Source organism: Anas platyrhynchos, chromosome 7 (genome assembly GCF_047663525.1).
Source record: "Anas platyrhynchos isolate ZD024472 breed Pekin duck chromosome 7, IASCAAS_PekinDuck_T2T, whole genome shotgun sequence".
Lineage (NCBI taxonomy): Eukaryota > Metazoa > Chordata > Aves > Anseriformes > Anatidae > Anas > Anas platyrhynchos.
The window spans coordinates 1,756,984-1,776,611 of record NC_092593.1 but is presented as its reverse complement, the minus strand read 5'-3'; the positions used below and the strand labels follow the sequence as shown (position 1 = coordinate 1,776,611).

Below are 19,628 nucleotides of genomic sequence, written 5' to 3'. Positions count from 1 at the left end.
CTTCCTTGCATTTGTACATTTTCGCTAGGATCTCCTCCTGCAGGATTTCCCTTCACCCTGAGGGCCAGGGTGCGAAGATGCCCCAAGGATGATCTCGTTCCTTCTTGCGGTCCTGCCCAAGACACAGCCTGAAAACAGGGCAGGAGCCACGGTGAAACCTGGGGGCTTCTGTGGGGACAGAGAGAGGAGAGATGTGTCCTCAATGTGCCTACAGCTCTTTGGGGGTGTCATGGGGGCTGTTGAAGCTTGCAAGCTCCTGCTGTCAGCCGGTTCCCACAGCAGAGGCCACCAGGAGAGCAGCACTCAGCCGGGATTTCCAGGCTGCATACCGCGAGGTCTAGAAACTGCCTGGATACAGCCAGCTCCATCTGGAGATTTAGGAATTTAGAAATAATTGGAGGGTTTTTACAGGATAGAATTAGTCAACGGGCTTATTTGCAGAGGTTTTTGTCCCCCACCTGCCCCCAGGGAAGGCAGGCAGGCAGCAGTTGCTGCCGCGGTGCTGGGGACGCATGACAGGCGCATGCGGTGGTATGAGATTAGGCTGGATTTTGGGGTTTGGTGGTGACAGCGGCTGTCCTTTGGGATGCTTCACTTCTCTGTGGAACTAGCCTTACCCTGTAGCAAAGCTAGAAGCAATCAGGATAATTATCTTAATTATTGGGATTTCAGATGCTGGGGAATTCTGACCTCTTCCCGTGACGTGCTTACTGAGCTGGAGTGCTGTGAGCTCCCCGTCTCAGCAGCTGTGTCTGAAGTGCAGGTGTAGCCCAGTTTCTCGCTCGTGTTTCCTGCAACTGGGGTATTGAGGCCGAGCCTGCTGGAGCCAGGGGCAGGGGAAAACAAAAGCTCGAATATCTGTTGCCTGGCTGAGCCTGAGATAATTGCATTCACTTCTCCAGCCCGGCTAAGGCTCTACAAGCGAGTGTTCTACCTCGTTAGAAATAATAACTTCTATTTAATAACTTACAATATGGCAGATAGATGCATTTTTTCTCCAGTGATAGCACTTGCTTCAGATTGAGCAAATGATGAAAGGAAAAGGCATGATTATTAAAAAAAAATGCTTTCATATAAATCACGAGGAAACAGGCTCATGGATTTAACCCGTGCTCGGCCTCCAGAGCTGCTCTGCTGTACTTTATTCGAGGAAGTTAATGGAAATTTTTCTCAGATGTAGATGGCTGGGCTTTTCCAGTGTTCCTGTGGTGTTGCACACAAGAGCGTGCAGTGCGTGCCAGATGAGGGATGTAAGGGACTGGATCCCTGCACGGCTGTGCTGCTGGGATGGAAGAAGGGCATGTGGGGCCGTGTCCACGGGGCATCGGCAGCAGGAAGAAGAGCAACCACATCTTCTGATAGTATTTCCTCATCTTCCTGCAAAGGGATGCATCCAAAAGCTCATTATTCATAAAGCTTTGAGAGGTGAGTGCCAGCTGCTGATTTCCATGGAAGAAATGTAATTCCTGGAAGCACTGTAAGACAGCCTGGGTAGAGGTGGTCCAAAATGCCTTGGGCTGAGATTTGTGAGAGTGCAGGACACCGTAAGAGCAGCTTCTCTATGGAAATCTCTTCCCTCGGGCACAGTGAACAATACTTTTGCGGCCCATGGTTTGGAAATAGTAGAGGTTTTCCTAGTGGACATGTGTTTTGGGGTTATGTGGGCACATATGCATAAGCGTACCTATTTTCAGGTGCATTATCATGATTTGTATTCAGCCAGAGCTTTGCTAATGTGCATTGCAATCATCGGCTGCTGAAGAGCACTTTGTGATGGAAGCATGCATTTGGGGTGATGAACAACGTGCATCTAACCCTTTTACTTTGACAAATGGATGGCTTTTTAATTACAAGCGCAGCATACAGCATGTTTATTCCAAAAAGAGAATTTAAAATTTATCCCGCGAATGAATATCAATAATATAGACAACTTGGTAAAAATTTAACCAGCCCATTAGCATGACGAAGGCATCAAAGGTTCTGTTGGCTTTGTAGCCTGCTGATGAATACCTCCTCAGGATTAAAAAGAAGAGCCTTCCATGCCAGCAGAAGGAGAGGGAAGCCTACGAGCCCAACCTCACCACCACACCGGTGGGTCAGGCCTGGCCGCGTCCTCTTGCATGTTGGAGGTCTGCTGGGCTTGGTGGGACCAGAAGGAAGCTGCCTCTGCCCTGAAACAGCAGGCCTGTCCATGTCTGAGCATGGTTTATGGATCTACAGATGGAAAATAGGACAGGGGTAGTTATCTGCAAGGGCTGTCAAGTGCACCGGGGCCTTACTCGTGCTGGGCAAGGCGAAGGCCTCCCGTCTATGCAAACTTTGGGCTGACAGCCCCGAGGAGCATGCTGCTGCTGTATTTCATGTTAATTTTCAGCGTTAATTTTCCCACAGGAGGCAGCAAGGGCTGTGGGACACTTTCTGTCCCATGCAGGGACGCGGCCTCCAGCCAGGGCCTGGAGCGTGGTGCCATGGCCAGGGCTGCAGTGCTGTGCCAAGGGTACAGCAGAGAGGCAAGGCCATGCCCGTGGTCCGGTGCCCTTAGGAGTTTGCTAAGGAAGCAGCAAGGGAAGGGAGAGCCGGGAAATGCAACAGAGCTGGAGGAAAAGCTGAGAATTGATTTCTTGTCCGGTGCCTTATCAGAGCTTGTTAGGCACCTCCTTGCATCTTCTGCCTAGCCTGACAGTTGCTCCCTGTGCTGACAGGCGTGTTAGTTGCTGCTGCTCATCCTGAGAGACTATTGAATAATTTGCAACCCTGGGTTCGTGAGAGAATAGGATAAATTGATTTTGAAGAAAAAATTATATACCTGCGAATATTTCTCTCTCAGACGAGCTTCCAAAGGGTTATATCAATGCAACAAAATGTGCAGTTGTTTTTCTTGCTCATCAGCTAATAAATTGTCCGATAATAGGCAGGTAAAATGCTCCTCTAATAGCCTAGTGACAGCCGCAGGTTTGGTAGATGGCAGGGTGATGGCTTGGGGTGGAGAGAGCCCCTGCCCTGCTGCCTTTCCCTGACCCTATGCAGCGCGTGTGCTGCTGGTGCCAGCACCCACCCGCTGCCCACCGGCAGTGTCATCCGCTTCTAAGTGCTCTAGGACAGATTTGCATTGGAGTCGTTTGTTATCTAAAGTGCAGGTCACCGAGTTAAATGGTCATTTGCCCGGCAGCCACTGCAGTGCCACTTCCCCAGCACACACATCGAGGGAAGCGCTCGGCTCCTGACGGGGGCTCCGCGGCATCAGGCCTGCAGGAGAGAGGGGAAAGGGCCGTGCCTTCCCTGCGAAGGTGCAGCTAATGAACAGCTGCAGAATAAAGGACACAGATGGAAGAAGTACTTGCTATAATTACCATTTTTCTACAAATTATGTGTTGTTGTTTTTTTTATTTTTTATTTTTTTTTTTCTAAACCCATTAGGTATGTGATTGCTTCCACTTCAGTTTGTAAGTAGAACTGAAACACATGGTGACTGGATGGAAATGCATCACAGAGTATAAAATACTGTCCTGTCTGTGGTTGGTATGAAGGGGCAGGGATGGTTTGGGTTCTATTGTGTGCACTTGCACAGCCATCAGCTCGGGAGACACTGCGTTACAGGCAGTGGGAGGGCACCCCGGGCAAAACCCTCCCCAGGCTCATATTTTTTTTCTAAGAGATAAAATGGAAAACTGTGTTTTTTATGTCTTGTGAAATGCTCAGGGTATTAGCAGGCGAAATTGCTATGCAAAACGAAAAGTTCCATTCTGCTAGCAGTAACATGAAATGTAATAACATTTTATTTTTCTGGCTGCATGTTACCAGATGTGTATTCATCCCCCACTACCCCTTCCTACAGCCCTGCTAGCAGTTTTCTTGTGCTTTCCAGTCTCTTTTCATTTGCCCTTGACTTAAAGGCATTGTTGTTAGCTAGGCAAAGGATGTGTTTGTCCAGGTAGATTTAGCTTTCTGAAAACCAAATGCCATTTTTGCAATTTGTTACACCAGGATAAAATGGTAGTGCAGTTGTACTTCCTGATTGCTATAGAGACTATTTATAAACAACATCAAAAAAAAAGAAAAAAAAAAAAGGAAACAAACAAAAAAAAAACAGCCTTCAACACATTTCACATTCATTTCTCTGGTTCTCCAGGGCAGGTGGGTGGCCAGGGGCCAGCAGTGAGGAGGAGGAGGAGGAAGAGTGGGCACAGGTGGGAGGCAGGGGGATAAGGGCCATATTGGGCCCCGCGGTCATATTTCTCTGTCCATGCTAATGTTTTGAAACTTAGATCTCAGCCACGCCATTATGTATCTGTGAGCAGATTGCTCATGAAGCACTTGAAGAGAAATAAATACCTTTCACAGCACATACTTACTGCTCTCCGATGGGCTAAAGTGCACTAGTGCGGGCTTGTTTTGTGCACATGACCTGCAAAGTGTAGGGTCTGTTTTTGGGTTAATTTCATGAATATGATGAACATGTGGAACAGCTGAGTAATACTTTAAGATCCCATCAAGTCCAACTCCAGGTTGCAATTAGCATCTGTGGCTAACTTAATGCTGGGGTTAAAAGGGTAGCTCTGTATTTTCACTTCATCAGCAGCGCCTTCAGAAGTGGCCGTAACAATAGACATGAATTATTCACACCGTTACGCCCCTTGCTCTATTTTTGGCTCCTCACACACTGAGGATGACAATTTAATAGCAACTGTATGAAAGCGGTAGACACACCAGTGCCTTCTCTTTTATACATTAAAAAATATAAAATATGTTTCTGGAAATGTTCAACCCCCCCCCAGGATGTAAGTGCTTCCTAAATTCTCCATAACCAATCAAGTTTTCTCCCTTGCTGGTTGCAGGGATGACGTGCCAAGCCAGGACGTCCTACACCGAGGACGAGGTGCTCTGGGGTCATCGCTTCTTCCCGGTTATTTCCTTGGAAGAAGGGTTCTTCAAAGTCGATTACTCCCAGTTCCACGCGACGTTCGAGGTCCCCACCCCGCCGTACAGCGTGAAGGAGCAGGAGGAGATGCTGCTCATGTCCTCGCCCTTGATAGCGCCCGCTGTCAGCAACAGCAAAGAAAGGAACAACTCAGTGGAGTGCCTGGATGGTCTCGACGAAGTTGGCACAAAACTTCCTTCAAAACTGCAGAAAATAACTGGAAGGGAAGACTTCCCCAAAAAACTCCTCAGGATGAGCTCCACCACCTCCGAGAAGGCCTACAGCATGGGGGATTTGCCCATGAAACTGCAGCGGATCAGCTCGGTCCCTGGGAATTCGGAAGAGAAACTGGTGTCCAAAACCACAAAGATGATGTCGGATCCCATGAGCCAGTCCGTGGCCGATTTGCCACCCAAGCTCCAGAAACTGTCGGGTGGCGGGCGGATGGAGGGCAACCTTCCTCCCAAACTGAGAAAAATGAATTCCGACCGCTTCACATAGCCCGGCCGGGCGCCTGGCTGGCTCGCAGAGCCTGGACTGCGGCGAGAAGCGCAGCGTGGGCAGGATGGCCGGCCTCCACACCACCTCCTGTGCTGGCTCCACGTGTCCAAGGGTGGTGGTGGTGGCGGTGGTGGTGGTGGTGGTGGCAGTGGTGGTGGCAGTGGTGGTGGTGGTGGCGGCAGCGGGGCCGTACGCACGCTCACCGTCCTGCCGCCCGTGCCCGGCATGTAGTATCACAACGCGCATGCAATAATAGTGTGCAATTTTTGCATATAGTTTTATGGCATGACTCGTACTATATTTATACTGTATATTCTGAAAAATATGTACAGGGGCGTTCCGTGCCCCTCTATTTCATAAGAGTATGTGGTAGGTAAAACATGAGAGTGGGTAACTTTCAGGGTAAGTTATAATTTGAGTTTTTTTTTTTTTTTTTTAATGTGGATTGTGATGTTTTGTTCCACTAAGTGGTTACGGTGCATGTTTTTTTTCCTTGAAGGAAGGTGTATTAGTTACTTCTCACACCAAATCTGCTAGCCTTAAATGAACTGCTGGTTTCCATTTTGCTTTAACTTTTTCTTGGGTTTCTTTTTTCTGCCTATAGGCTACTGGAAAAAAAATGTATTTCATAAGGTACTATTTAGAAAAGAAACTTGTATTAACAAGGCTAGGCAAAACAATAAAAGAAAAGAGTAAAATTAACAATTTAGGTATGATTAGAAAATAATTTTAGATTTCTTCCAGAATTTATAACAGATACGTATGAAAACCAGAAAACCCTTTCAAATAAACAGCACGTGCTTGGTTTCTCACATTGATAGGACAGCTCACTGTGGCAATAGCTGACTGTCCGTGAAGTCAAGCAGGCTTTTGTTCTGGATGCTCTGCCCAAGGGCAGGGCCAAAATCCCCCCCGTGCTCCAGCAGCGCCAGGGTTCTCTGCGCTGCTGGGCGATTCCCTGCACTGCTTTCTCTGTGGTGAAAACATGTTCAAAAACATTAACCAAGGTTGACCCTGTGGGTTTTGAAATGAGTAATACTTTGTATAAATGTCTGCTTTGGCAGCCTGCTGGGGCTGCGTTTGGTTTTTGGGTTTTTATCCTGTTTTGCCCCAAAATGTGGGGCCACGAGGTGGGGTGGCTGCTTCGGAGCTGGGTGGCGGAGGGGCTCCTTGTCCCGCTGGGGCTGGGGCTGGGTGGCAGTGGCTTCGGGGAGCAAAGCCTCGAGGGCTGTACGCCACGTGGGACAGAACAGTTCGGTTTTATTACAAAGGCTGGCCTGGAGCAAGAACCGAGAGGCTGAGAGTCGCTGGAAGGGTTGGCTCAAACGCCGCGGTGGCGCCGTGCTCGTCCTGGAAGTTACCGTGTGGGGTCGCTCAGTTGTGCGCTCGTGGACTTGGTACTAACTGAAGGTTTTTTTCACCGTTTATAACGATTTTTGAGTGGCACTGCATGCTTTTTACACCTTTGGCTATACTGAAATTCTTTGCACGTTGTTGTTAAAGGGAACCGTGTGTGCAGCTCCCTGTGTGCCGCTCCCCAGCGCGCGATGAGCAGACCTCTGACGCTGCAAGGTAAAATCTGAACGTTTTCCCTCGTTTGCTGACACTTGCTCAGGTTGTCCTGTATAATTTGTGTGCCAGGGGGAACTCTTCTGCTAGTCCTTGGCTGAGTGAACGAGGCCACGTGCTGGTGGCAGCTTCCTCAGCGGGGGGACAGCCATGGGGGCTTGTCCCTGCCCAGATCCCCTGCTGCCGTGGGACTGCCCACTGCCCTCTTGATTTTTCCTTGTGGAAAGTCAATGCGGAACATCCCTGGAGTAAGAGCAATGGTGTTGCAGCCAGCTGGGCCTGAGGAGCTTAGGTGACTCAGTGGCTGCATACAAATACCTGAAAGTATGCGAAACACTGGGACAGCATCCTCACTTTTATTAAATTAATGCCAGATAAAATACTACATTATGATTAATTCAGAAGTTTGACTTTTTAAAATCCAAATATTCACCTGTCCTTGCTGGACGCAAGATTTCTGAGGCTTGTGGCTTGTACTGCAATGTGTAATGTACGTTAAGGCTAAATACATGTCTTTCGTTAATGAGAGTGGAAGTACAAACATGGATGATAACTTTCTTCAGTTATTCGGTTTAAGAAGTTATTTCTGGTTAATATTTCAGTTTTATTGGTGTAACCCTTTTTTGTTTTTCCTAACCATTTTAGCCCGGCCCTATTGCTTATGCTAAGAAGAAGTATATCTGTTTGTTCGATTGCACAGCCGGTCTGTGTTCTCTACTGCTGAATTTATGCTTGAATTATATTGTAAATTGTACATATTCAAATCAGAATAAACTAAATGCATTTTCTGGCATGCACTCTATAACTGTATAAATGTACAAGTTTATTTGAATTATACAAAACAACAAACTCTTGTATTCATTAATACTGCAAGCTCAGTTTTATCTACAGCTATATTAAACTTTCAAAAATCCTTCGGTTTAAATGCTCTGGTGTGTTTGTCTTTTCTCCAGTCCATTTTTTAATACTTTAGTAAGTGGCTATGTATTCAAGCTGTTTGGGGACTTACGATTCACATTTGGTGTGTGCAAAAGGCCGGTTTCTTGACCGGTCTTAAGAAAAGCAAAAATAAAACATAATTTAGTTGTAGTTTTTTTAGTTCCTGGGGGCCCGTCTGCCCCCTGTGTGCAGAATATTACATTTCTGTAGCTGTATATATATTGAATATTAGCTTTCTGTAATTTATGACATGTGCTTTCTTTGTGCACAGGGACTTAGGAGCTCTTTATGCAGAGAGAAGTAGGAATTTATATAGTTATCACCCAGAAATCACTGGCGGCCACCAGGCAGCCCTTCCTCTCCGGCTTCTTAGCACGAATTGCCTTGTCAGGGCCTGGGTGTCACCACTCAGGATGGGCAAAAAGCATTCTGTGCTAAAAAAAATTAGAGAATAACTGAAGATATCATTTGCCAATGATAGCGGACTTTTTAACTCTTTCCCTCCCAGTGGCTGCTGAATGAACGTTACCAGGGCACAACCACGCTTCATTTCTCCCCGTTAACCTTGTTGTGAGTCCCAGCCCTGTCTGGCAGCTCCAGCACATGCTCCTCCTAATGCATTATTCACCTGGCCCCAGGCCCCTGACATTGCTAATACGAATACATATTTTTCCATACGGTTACAAGTGATAGTAAAATTCAGAGATTTCTTTGAGTACTCCTGCACCTGCTTTCCATTCAGAGCTTTATTTCTGGTGGTGTTTCCAAATCCCCCAGCACAGCATGGCTCAGATCACCGAGGAGTACTTGTTGCAGCTAACATGTACGCGGGCTTCCCAAGCACTCAGCTCCTGAGAAACCGCCCTGCTACCTGTGCGAGACACGCCACAGCCCAGGGAATCGAGGCTCTGCTTAGCATAATTGAATTACCGAGTGTGGCAGAACAAAAAGACACGACAACACAGAGCTGTATCAATCATGCCGTGCCGCCAGACGTGGAATACATTTGAATTTATTTCCTCAGCTCTGGTTGTAAAAGAGGGAATTTGCGGTGCTTACTGGGAGAAATGAAATTGCTGGTAGCTTTAAATACTTGGGGGGGGGGGGGGTGAAAATCTGCCGGGGAAGAGGGCTAGAAAGAAAGAGAAGCATTCCTGGTATAATAGTGCAAAAGGAAATACATCTTCATCCAGTGTTGGGGCAGAGACTGAGGAGAATGTAAATGCTTTTAAATCAGGTCTAAGGGCTTTATTCATATTCATACCCCCAAAATGATAGGATTTGGGGGTGGGCTCCATGCTGGAGCACAGCTGCATCCATAGAGTCTGAACATTTTAGATGGTGGCTGCACATCGCTCCCGAATGTACCCGCTGCTCACAGCAGTGTGCTGTGACAGTGCCAGCGGGCATGGGTGCCAGGAGGGCAATTCTGCTCTCATCGATGATAAGAGAATTACCGTTTTCATGGATGTGAAGTAATCTACATTTACATTTCTCACTTCATGAAAAGAAGGAAAAAAAAAAAAGAGAGAGACTAAGAAAGAGATAAAGAATGGGGGAAGAGAGGGGTGGAGAGGGAACCCATCATTTACGTCAGCCTAATTTTTGTGTGGTTACAAGTACTATTTAGCATGAGTGCAATACTGGTTTCGTTAATCTGTTTACAACACTCCCAAGCAGACTCTGATTGCTGCAAAAAGCACTTGAATTATTATTCCCACAATAAACATCTGTGCCTCACGGTGGAAGGCCTGGCAGCGGCAGTGGGCTGTGAGCAGCAAGAGGCAGGCGTGCGGTGCCCCCCGAGCATCGCCTGCAGCCCCACAGTGCCCACGGGGACCGAGAGGCTGTGCTGGCACCTTGCAGGGATGTTCAGGTACCGCTGAAGAGGAGCAGGACACGGAGGATACCATCACTTCCCTTCCCCTGGGCAGAGGATGCTCACGAGAAGAGAGCACCCCACGGCAGCCAGCTCTGGAATTTGTCTCTGTGCACGTTTTCCAGCCTGGCGCCTGCTGTGCCCAGTGCAGACTCATGCAGCAGCTGGGTTTTGGTGCCCAGCTCTCCTTATCCCAGTGACGGGCACGTGAAGGTTTGAGGAGCAGCGTGAGCGTGAAGTGAGGATGAGACGAGCTGCAGGCTGCAAATGCCATGCGCTCAGCAGAGCTTCGTGTGCGTGTGCTCAGGGACAGGACGTGCAGCAACATGCATGTAAGGGAATATGCACTGTGCACGTAATATATACGTATAAATTCCAATGAAAATACAGGATTGGTGATGCCAATGTATTTATAATATGTAGGTAACAGCAGTCAAGGTAAGTGTTTGCTACGTCAGATGTATTTTCTACTCCAACCATTCCAATTTATTTCTGTCTGAAGCGTTTGTTGGTTTAGATGAGCTTTTTGGGCACTGCCTTGAGAATCAGGTCTTTGGACTCATTCCACACCGACTGCGTGAGATGGAAAACTCGTGACAGATGGACGAAAGTGCAACAGAGAGAAAGGGAGGGAGCATGCGAGCAGGAGCAGCGTCTCTCTCTCTGTTTGAATAACCCAGGGAGATTTTTCTCTTGGCACCCTCCAGCAGCTCCATGGGAAGGTTCCAGACATCGCTTCCTCAAGCAGTCTTGGAGCCCTCTGTCATAACAGAGAAAACAAAAAACAAATTAGTGCATATCTCATGGTAGGGACAAAATTATGGCCTGTGCTGGGATGTATTTAGTGTCCCAACAGAGGATTTTTTGTTTGTTATGTTGCTCTTACGGCTGGATTTGTCTCCCAGCTGGGGCTTTCCCCACACACCAGCCTCGTGCCCACCTGCTTCCCCTGCTGGCCTCCACCCCTGCATCTCAGCCAGTCCCTGGTTGCTCATGCCGTTTCCAGTTCACTTTTCACCAGCGGATACTGGGCAAGAGGGGAGCCGCTGCTGCCAGTAATTGGGCTGGGGAGGAAGCAGGGACAAAGGGGAGGAGGTTGTGTGCTCGTCTATGGGGCCAGGACTGCAGCAGAAGGGCTACGGAGCCTGTAAAAGAAACCCAGGACAGCAAAACCTGGTGCAAAGCAGGAGTCGCCTCAGTTCGTATTAGCTGTAACCCTAAGGGCGAATACAAACATGTCCTTAAACTCCACTCTAATGAACAAAATCACAAAATCACAAAAATGTGATGCTGATTGAAAATATATCTACTGTCATAGCAAGATTTATTTTTTAAAGAAATTATTATAGTTCCCTTTTAAGACTATAAAACAAAGTGTTTTGTTCTTATTTTAATTAATACATTATAGTTTTATCTATTTCATTATGTACAAACTGGGGAAAAACCTTAACAAATTTTTCCAGAGATGTTACTCGATAATTCTTCATTCCTTTAGTCCTAAATTCTCCTCTCTAACAAGAAAAGCTGCCAACATGTGTACACTAAGATAATCCAAAAGTAAATGTGGCACACAAGAAAGTCGATTTAGGAATGGTTTTTCTGCTTATCCTGATGGTTTAACCAGGCTTTGGGGTGCCCAGGAGCACGGTGCTCTAGCAGAGGTGCAGTGCTCATTGCCAGGTCCCTGAGCGAGTGGCTTTGGCTGGAGGAAGAGGAATGTAGCGCCTCTGCCAGCCCCATGAGATGCTGAGGGTGGGAATGGGAGCAACGTGACACGGAGCATAGCAGCAGAAGTGCCAGGTGCCAAGAGCAGCGCACGAGACTAATTCAGAAACAAAAATCTCATAAACACGTCTGTCTCTCCCATCTTTCTCCCAAATTTGTTAGATCTTACAGTCTCAGTAATGAGATTATCAAGTTCTGAAATATAAATAAATGTGCATACAAAGAGAGCATAAATACACGTTTCTGTTGCTGTTTATAGGAATATAGTCATTTATTCTGCCTCAGCCATCCCCTGTGGCATCAGTGAATGAAAAGCTGAGTGAAGATAATTAATTTCTCTTCTGCTGACTTTTTATGCTATGCAACGGGGCAGAACCAGGCAGGCTGCACGCATGGCACAGTGACTACACACCTGCAAGGTCGGGCAGTGATTGAGTCATTTTTCAATCCTGGGCTGCAGGCGGACAACATGTGCACTGCCTTATGGAGGGGCTAAAAATGCCGCAGCACTTCCAGCTTGGGAGAGCTGACAATGCAGGTGAGGAAGGATGCTCGATAGCTGCAGGGTGGCACCAGGCTGGGCTTTTTCCTCCTCCTCCTGCTCCCCCTGCCCTCCCGCTGGCGTGTGTCACCCTGCAGGGCTGGCACCGTGTGGTGTTGGTCAGCAGGGTCAGTGGAGGAACAGCACTTCATGGAGAACATAAAATACCATGTCAAACGTGTCTTAGACATTGCTGATAGACATTCAGAGATCTCAGTCGCCCCTTCCTAAAGCATAATTTGTAATTTAAATAAAGGAAAAGGAAAAGGAAAAGGAAAAGGAAAAGGAAAAGGAAAAGGAAAAGGAAAAGGAAAAGGAAAAGGAAAAGGAAAAGGAAAGGAAAGGAAAGGAAAGGAAAGGAAAGGAAAGGAAAGGAAAGGAAAGGAAAGGAAAGGAAAGGAAAGGAAAGGAAAGGAAAGGAAAGAAAAGAAAAGAAAAGAAAAGAAAAGAAAAGAAAAGAAAAGAAAAGAAAAGAAAAGAAAAGAAAAGAAAAGAAAAGAAAAGAAAAGAAAAGAAAAGAAAAGAAAAGAAAAGAAAAGAAAAGAAAAGAAAAGAAAAGAAAAGAAAAGAAAAGAAAAGAAAAGAAAAGAAAAGAAAAGAAAAGAAAAGAAAAGAAAAGAAAAGAACAAGAGAAAGAACAAGAGAAAGAAACAACAGTTTCTCTGATGAGATTTTTTTTTATTCAAATAATATTCGTAATATTTATGTCATAAAATTTGGGTGTTGTGTATTAGCTACACTGCAGGTCCTGCACAGCACAAATATTTTATAAGCAGCCCTTTGCAATTCTGCATGCACACCATTTTCTACTAGACCACAAGGCCTCTATATTGATACTTTAATGCCATTGCATAATTTATGTATTTTATATTATATTTCTTCTTGTACATACATTCTGAGTTTGCTTAGCCCTCAGGAAATCTCTGCTAGGGAAATGACACACTGTAAGAAATGTCAGCTACTGCTCTGCTACTTCAGTACCAAAGGTAATGGAGCAGAAAGGCAAGAGTGGAAGGATGTTTTAAAGTGCTCGTAGGTCTGGGTGTTGTGGAGCCCATTTATTGTCTTGTTAAATCTAGACATCAAAATCTTACCTTATAAGCAACTGGAAGTGCAAAATAAATAAAAATAAAAGTGCTGATTTAGCTGTCAGCCCCTGTGCTTTTTACTTCTGCTGTCTTTTTCTTTCCAGAAGTGACTTGAAAATCCTTGGGCACTCGTGCTCTCCAAGCAATGCACATCACTCTGCCTTGGGCCCAAACACTTGAGCATGGTGACAAGATTACGAGCCCTTCAGGTCATCCTGCAGAGGAGCTCCAGCATCAGCACTGTCCCTGAGCTCTGCGACGTTTGGCTCATGAGCCTCAGGAGCAAGGATCCAGGCAAGGTGGGAGCTCCAGGCTGCAGTTGGTGGCTCCGCTTGGTTTTCTGCCCTGTTTGTCACTGCCCTGCAGGTGAGCACCCCCAGGCAGGGGCACACAGCACAGGACAGATTCTGGTTTAACAAACCCCATCTCCAGGATGCTCCTTCCACCTACACGAATAAGCAAACATTAACCTTCCTATTGCTGTGCTAAAACATTCAGTTAGGCCAGTCAGGACAATTGCTGGAGGAATCAGGTTGTTGCTTGCATAAATATCTGGTCTTCATATTAAGATGGAAAGGATTTCAGAGATGAACACTCAATTTATATTTGTAGATCTCTGCATCAGAGACAAGCAGACCCCTTCTAAAGAGCCAAAACCAGAAGCATCCCCAGCTGCCGGGACCCCAGAGCCACCCCTGCTTTTTTCCTGCTTTTTTTCTCTTTCTTCTTTCTCTTCTTGTTTTTCTTTTTGTCTTTCTCTTTTTTTTTTTTTTTTTTTTTTTTTTTTTTGGGGGGGGGGGGATCAGCCTTCAGCAGAAGACGAGATGGGAAGGTAGGCTGCCCAGTGCCCGTGTGTTCGTTACGCAGCTCACTAAAGCTTTCTGCTGATCCTCTCTCCATGTGTTCCTTGTCTCTCATACCCAGGGGTTTACATACAGGATCAGCGTGAGGATTTTATTTGTCCCTGCTGTCACGGGTGGCTGATTGCTGCAGGTAGAGCCTGCACAGTCCATCGCACACATGGGCTAGTCATTGTGCACCCTGCATCAGCCACGCAGAGGTGGCAGGGGGAGCAATACACGTAGACCCCTTTTTCCAGATTATTTTTTCCTCACACACATTTGACGTAGAGTGCAGAGCGCTGTTCAGTGGGGGAGCCTGGCTGCCGCTCCATCTTGTAACCTGTTTTTGTAGAAATGGACCATTTGTGGATTATCTGTTTCTATGGTGATAGATCAGAATAAATGTGTTATGGTCCTGGCTGTCTTCAGCTTCCTGTTTTCTGCAAGGTCTCCACTATCGAAGGTAAAAATACAGCATCTAATTTCCTGCAGATCATCAACAGAGACTTATGGACAAGAGCACGGGCTTCAGCCTGTGAAAAATCACTGTGGCAAAACTGCATATGGAAGTTATAGGCTGTACCAGCACAGTTAATAATAACTGCCAGTCTTAAGGCATGGACATGGGATTAACTGTGTCAGAGACAAAAGAAAAAAAGGAAAAAAGAAAAAAAAAAGACAAAAAAAGAAAAAAAGAAAGAAAAAAAGTAAAAAAGAAAGAAGAAAAAAAAAAGAAAAAAGTAAAAAAGAAAGAAGAAAAAAAAAAAAAAGGAAAAAAAAAGAAAAAAGAAAAAGAAAAAAAGAAAAAAGAAAAAGAAAAGAAGAAAAGGAACCAAAGAAGGAAGGAAGGAAGGAAGGAAGGAAGGAAGGAAGGAAGGAAGGAAGGAAGGAAGGAAGGAAGGAAGGAAGGAAGGAAGGAAGGAAGGAAGGTGTTTTTCAATTTTGGACTTGCAGAGCCAGAAACATCGTACCAAAAAGTCCATGGCTGCCATGCCAAACATCGTAATACAAAAGGAGGCAGATGCAGAGAAGAGTTTTAAACAGTCTATAACTCTTTAGGGGTGGAGGGGTTATAATAAAAATGTATTTTCTGAAATTGTTCTTAATGTTATTTTAAATCTCAGTATCTTGTGAGAAATGCAAGTTTTGCTGGAAAAAAAAAAACACTAACAAATAAACTCCTGTCTTCTTACGATTCACATCACAACTCACAGGCAGAGTGAGCACCATTGTGCCTGTCCTAAATCTTTAATATTTCAAATGAATATTTAGATAATGCCTTTCCCGATATGAGAAACCTCAGCGAAGCACTCAGGAGGATTGCCCTTTGGATTGAGGCAGAATTGAAATATTTAAATGTGCTACAATTTCCAATGGTGGCTTACCACTCGCCTTACTTGTAAAAATAAGAAATAAATTATTGAAAAGGAAAGCACATGATTACCCAGTCCCCCCCAGGACTAAAGGCACGGGCTGACTGGAAAGCTGTGGTTTTACCGGGCAGCAGAGCACACCCTTTGGGCACTAGCTCGGTGCCAAGCCATGGCCCAGCATTGTCTTAGCAGTGATGCAGGAGGCATGGGGCAGCCACCTATTAAGATGTATTAAGATTGCATTATTAATGCATCTTAATAACTGCATAGATTGAGAGATGAAAAAACACAATTTCCTACGAAAGTGTTCCTGTTGTCAGAAGAGACATCCCCAATTTCTCACCCATCCCAGGGGCTTTTCTGGCCAGCGTCAGGGCTCTGGGAGGGACCTCTCTGCATTGCCTTCTGCTGGGGTTGTTGGTGAGTCGTCTCGTTTTCCCTTCCAACTATACCTGAAGCAGTATTAGAGATGCTTATATTAATGGGATCCAAACAACCTGCTCCAGTGAAGCGCTTTGCTTTTGGGAAGTTTTGGTGTCAGTAACAGTTGTAAACAAGCAACAAGCTGCTGGAATGGGAAATGTGTTACATTATTCAAATAGACATCGTAACTTCATCATCTGTGGAAACGGAATACAGACACGTGTATGTGTGCACATGCCTAAATGTTCTTGACATGGGGAGAAAAAAAAGTGGGGGTGATTGGCCATGAGAACAGCCCTCCCAAGAACTTGGCCTAGGCAGGTTGCATTAAGGCTCTTCTGGCCTTAGAAGCAGTGGCTCTGGGTTTAGTTTGGAGGTGCTGGCAATGCTCTTGGTATGGGCTCTGTATGAGGCAGTGTGTCACCAGGACCCTTCCCAGGCTTGAAGGCTCTAGGTACAATTTTTCAGTCCTATTGCAGGTGTCTTTCACAAATATTTCACTAGGGTCTTTTAAGTCAACATATTCTTGTATAATTCAGGGCAGGAACATGAATACGTCCCCTAAAAGTGACTGATTTGTAAAATCTCTAATGAATCCTCATTAGACTCCCTAAAACCCTTTCCAGCTCTCTCCTTTTCATCCTAGACTGCGTGCGGGGTAAGGCGCTCGCAAGCAGTTCACATCTGATAAAGCATTAGGTGCACTTCCCAGTTTTTTCTGCTCAATAACAACTTCTGACAGCCGCATTGTTATGCACAGCCAGTCCAATTTGAAATGTTGCTGCTTTTTGTAAGAGAGCTTTTCCCAGTATTTTGTGTAGAGCTGTATTTCTATGTAGGTGGCTGTGATTAGAGTTGACGTTAATTAGAAGAAATGCTAATATACCAGATGGATTTTTTAAAAGGCACATTGGAGGAGCACTAAGCACAGTACATGTGCTTACGGGGAAGTAGGAGCACGATTTGTTAGCTATACATGCGCCGCCCACGCACTCCAGCATTTAAGAGCCCGGTATAATGCACCGTATTAATAGCAGGGAATTTTAGCATCCGCCCCTTATTTATGGCTGCGGATTTATCCTCGCACCGCGCTGGCACCCTGCCCCTGGCACGGCCCACGCCGCCTCGCAGCGCGGCACGAGGCCCATGGGGAGCAGCCAGCCTCGGCCTCCTGTGGGGCTGCGGGGAGAGGGGAGAACATCCAACCCCGGACCCCACAGGGCCTGGGGATGTCCCCGAGGATCGGGGAGACCAGCACCTTGTGCCCACCCGGAGCTGTGCGCAGCGCTGCAGCAGCAGGAGAGGCCCAACGCGAGAAGTGCTGGAGCAGGAGCTGGTCCGGTGCCATAGCAACAGCTGCCCTTTTTCTCCTCCACTTTATTTATTTATTTTTGATTTTGCACTTTGAAACTAATTATTAAGCACGGAGCAGGAACAAAAAGGAGGTTCCCCCCAGGTCCCACGGGTACCCAGGAGGAAAAATCTTCCCAGGGTGTCCGAAGGCACCAGGACGAAGGGAAGCGCTTTTCTGTAACCATCCCTTCCAAAGCACAGTTGGAGTGCACTCTGAGCGTGCCAGTCACTTGCTATGCCCCCGAGCTGAATTGAGAGATATTTTCATGAATTGAGAGATATTTCCATAGCAGCACACTTTATCAAGGGTTTTCTGCGGCTCTAAAAACCCATCAAGCCATATTTGTTTTCTCTACCAACCTAAACGTCTCTGAATCGCTGCCACGTGTGTTTGGGGACTGCATTTCCAGGTCCCAGGATGCCCACCCTGATGCTGCTGCTATGGCAGCGAGCGCAGGGCTGCTGCAGAGCACGGGGGGCACTGCTGGGGGTTATCAGACCCCTTAAGGAACCTCAGCGACACAGAAATCAGAACGGCCCCCCCGGGTCATCCAGGCCGGGGCCAGGGGCTCCCACCTGCCAGCACCCACGGCACCATGCCCTGTGCCACCGTGTGGCACGTACTTCTATTTTTCTGAACGACTGGGAAGCTTCAGCCCCGCTGCTATTTCGGAAGTTTGGAACTTGATGGGTTTTTCATCTCGTGTTTCTGCTGGCACGCCTGTCAAAACTAACACTGAAGCCACCAGCCGTCTTTTAACCAGTGCTCTCCTACTGAAGTCTGATGGCTTGACAGTCTACCAACGTGTCCAGAAACAATTAGCGTTTGATAAATTTGAAAATGCTGAGAAATGTTTTACTCGAAAGCATTATTTTTGGCTAACTGTACCGCCTGGAAGTAACGGCTGCTTCAGATGGCATGCGGGGCACGGGGCTGTTCTGACAGCCCCATCGGACCCGCCTGGGGCACGGGCAGCTCCGAGGAAATGTGCTGGGGCATTCAGAGCATCCAGTACCCTGAGTGCATTGACAAGCACCCGAGCTGAGCAAACTTTGGCTTTCCACGGGGAAATAATGTGCTAATTATTCTGTAGTTCAGTTTTGTAATTAGTCACATAAACCAGAGCGGGCTAAATTGAAATCTCTGCTCTTAGCTAATATACGGGAAATTTTATGGGAGCTTGTCTGAGGCTATCTTTGTGGCCTGGAACGTTTTCCCTACCCCTGCCAGCAGCAGGTAAGAGCTGCTGGGCTGCCCCAAGACCTCTGCTTTCCCCGTGCTGCAGCAACAGCTCAGGACTGTGCCCTCCCCTCCTGGCAGCTCCTGGTCGCCCAGCCCTTGCAGGGGGCCACCTCCACACCACAACACCCACAGAGTCTGAGAACAAAACTGCTTAGCCTCTGGTGGACGGAAAGAAAAAGAAAGCAAAAGATTAGCTTGATGGAAATTAACCTCAGCATTGCCAGCATGCAAATACACCTCGTGTGTCAGCATGATAAGTGTGAATGATACAAAGGACATCTTAGGGAACCATGCTCTTGCAGAGCCTGGCTGTGGATCCCATCACGAAATATAAATTACACAATCAGGGAAAGCTTGCAGAATTGTAATCCATACATGAAAACAATAGCATTCATTGTTTTGTAAGATACATTTTTTAAATATTTCAAAAGAAAGCCCTGGAGGGTGGGTTACATTTACTGCAGAAGAGCTGCATAAGTTTGGAAATATATTTTTGTGTTTATATTCTGTCTGTGCAAACTAAGTGTGTATCCGGACAGACCTACCTATAGATGCATAGAAACAGAGCAAAACCCCATTGCTGTTGTTAATTTACAAACATGTATTACACACATCTACAATCAGATCGACATCCCCCTTTCTACTAGATGCTACATTACAGCTGACCTTATAGAAAGAGCAGGAAGGATCCTTTAGAAAATGCCAGGCTGCAGCCTTGCCGACTAAGCAGAGCCCAAAAAAGCATCAGCGCCGACCTTGGCACGGCCGCCACAGCCACTGTGCTATGGGCACTCATTTCCTTTGGTGATACTCGGTTCACCTCAGTCGCAGGAAAGTTCAGACCCTGAACAATGAAAAAAAAAAAAATATATATATATATATATCTGAAGATCATCTGAGGTCAGTCACCAATCAAGGCCGTAAGTTTTATGTTGTTAAATCGCCTCAAAAGCCAGGTACCTGCTGCAGGTACATTGCTATTAATTCAGAACTAGAAAGCCAAAATCTGCAATGTGATGTGTAGTTGCTGTGTTACGTGTCACATCTCCCTTCCTCACTCATCCTAGTGTGGTCTGCCATGGTTTAGTTTTGTGTGAGCCTCGTTGCAGGGTCATATCTGTAGCAAAAATTCCCCTTGCTGGAATTTCAGCACCGTTGGCATGGCTCTACCTGGGATGCTGCAGGAATTTCTGATTTCCCAGCCTTTGGTGAGTATGGGATGGGCAGCAGCAAT

The 19,628-nt window shown here is 46.4% G+C and overlaps 1 protein-coding gene across 1 annotated transcript in view; it reads left to right on the top strand.

Annotated features, from left to right (window-relative positions):
• KCNJ3 (potassium inwardly rectifying channel subfamily J member 3) overlaps positions 1 to 7,901 on the top strand; it is a 38,790-nt gene extending 30,889 nt beyond the window's left edge. The window contains exon 3 of the mRNA XM_005010094.6: positions 4,836 to 7,901. Within this exon, the coding sequence (XP_005010151.3) occupies positions 4,836 to 5,419 (584 nt within the window). The 3' untranslated portion in view covers positions 5,420 to 7,901. The remainder of the gene's footprint in view (positions 1 to 4,835) is intronic.
• The last annotated feature ends 11,727 nt before the right edge of the window (positions 7,902 to 19,628 follow it).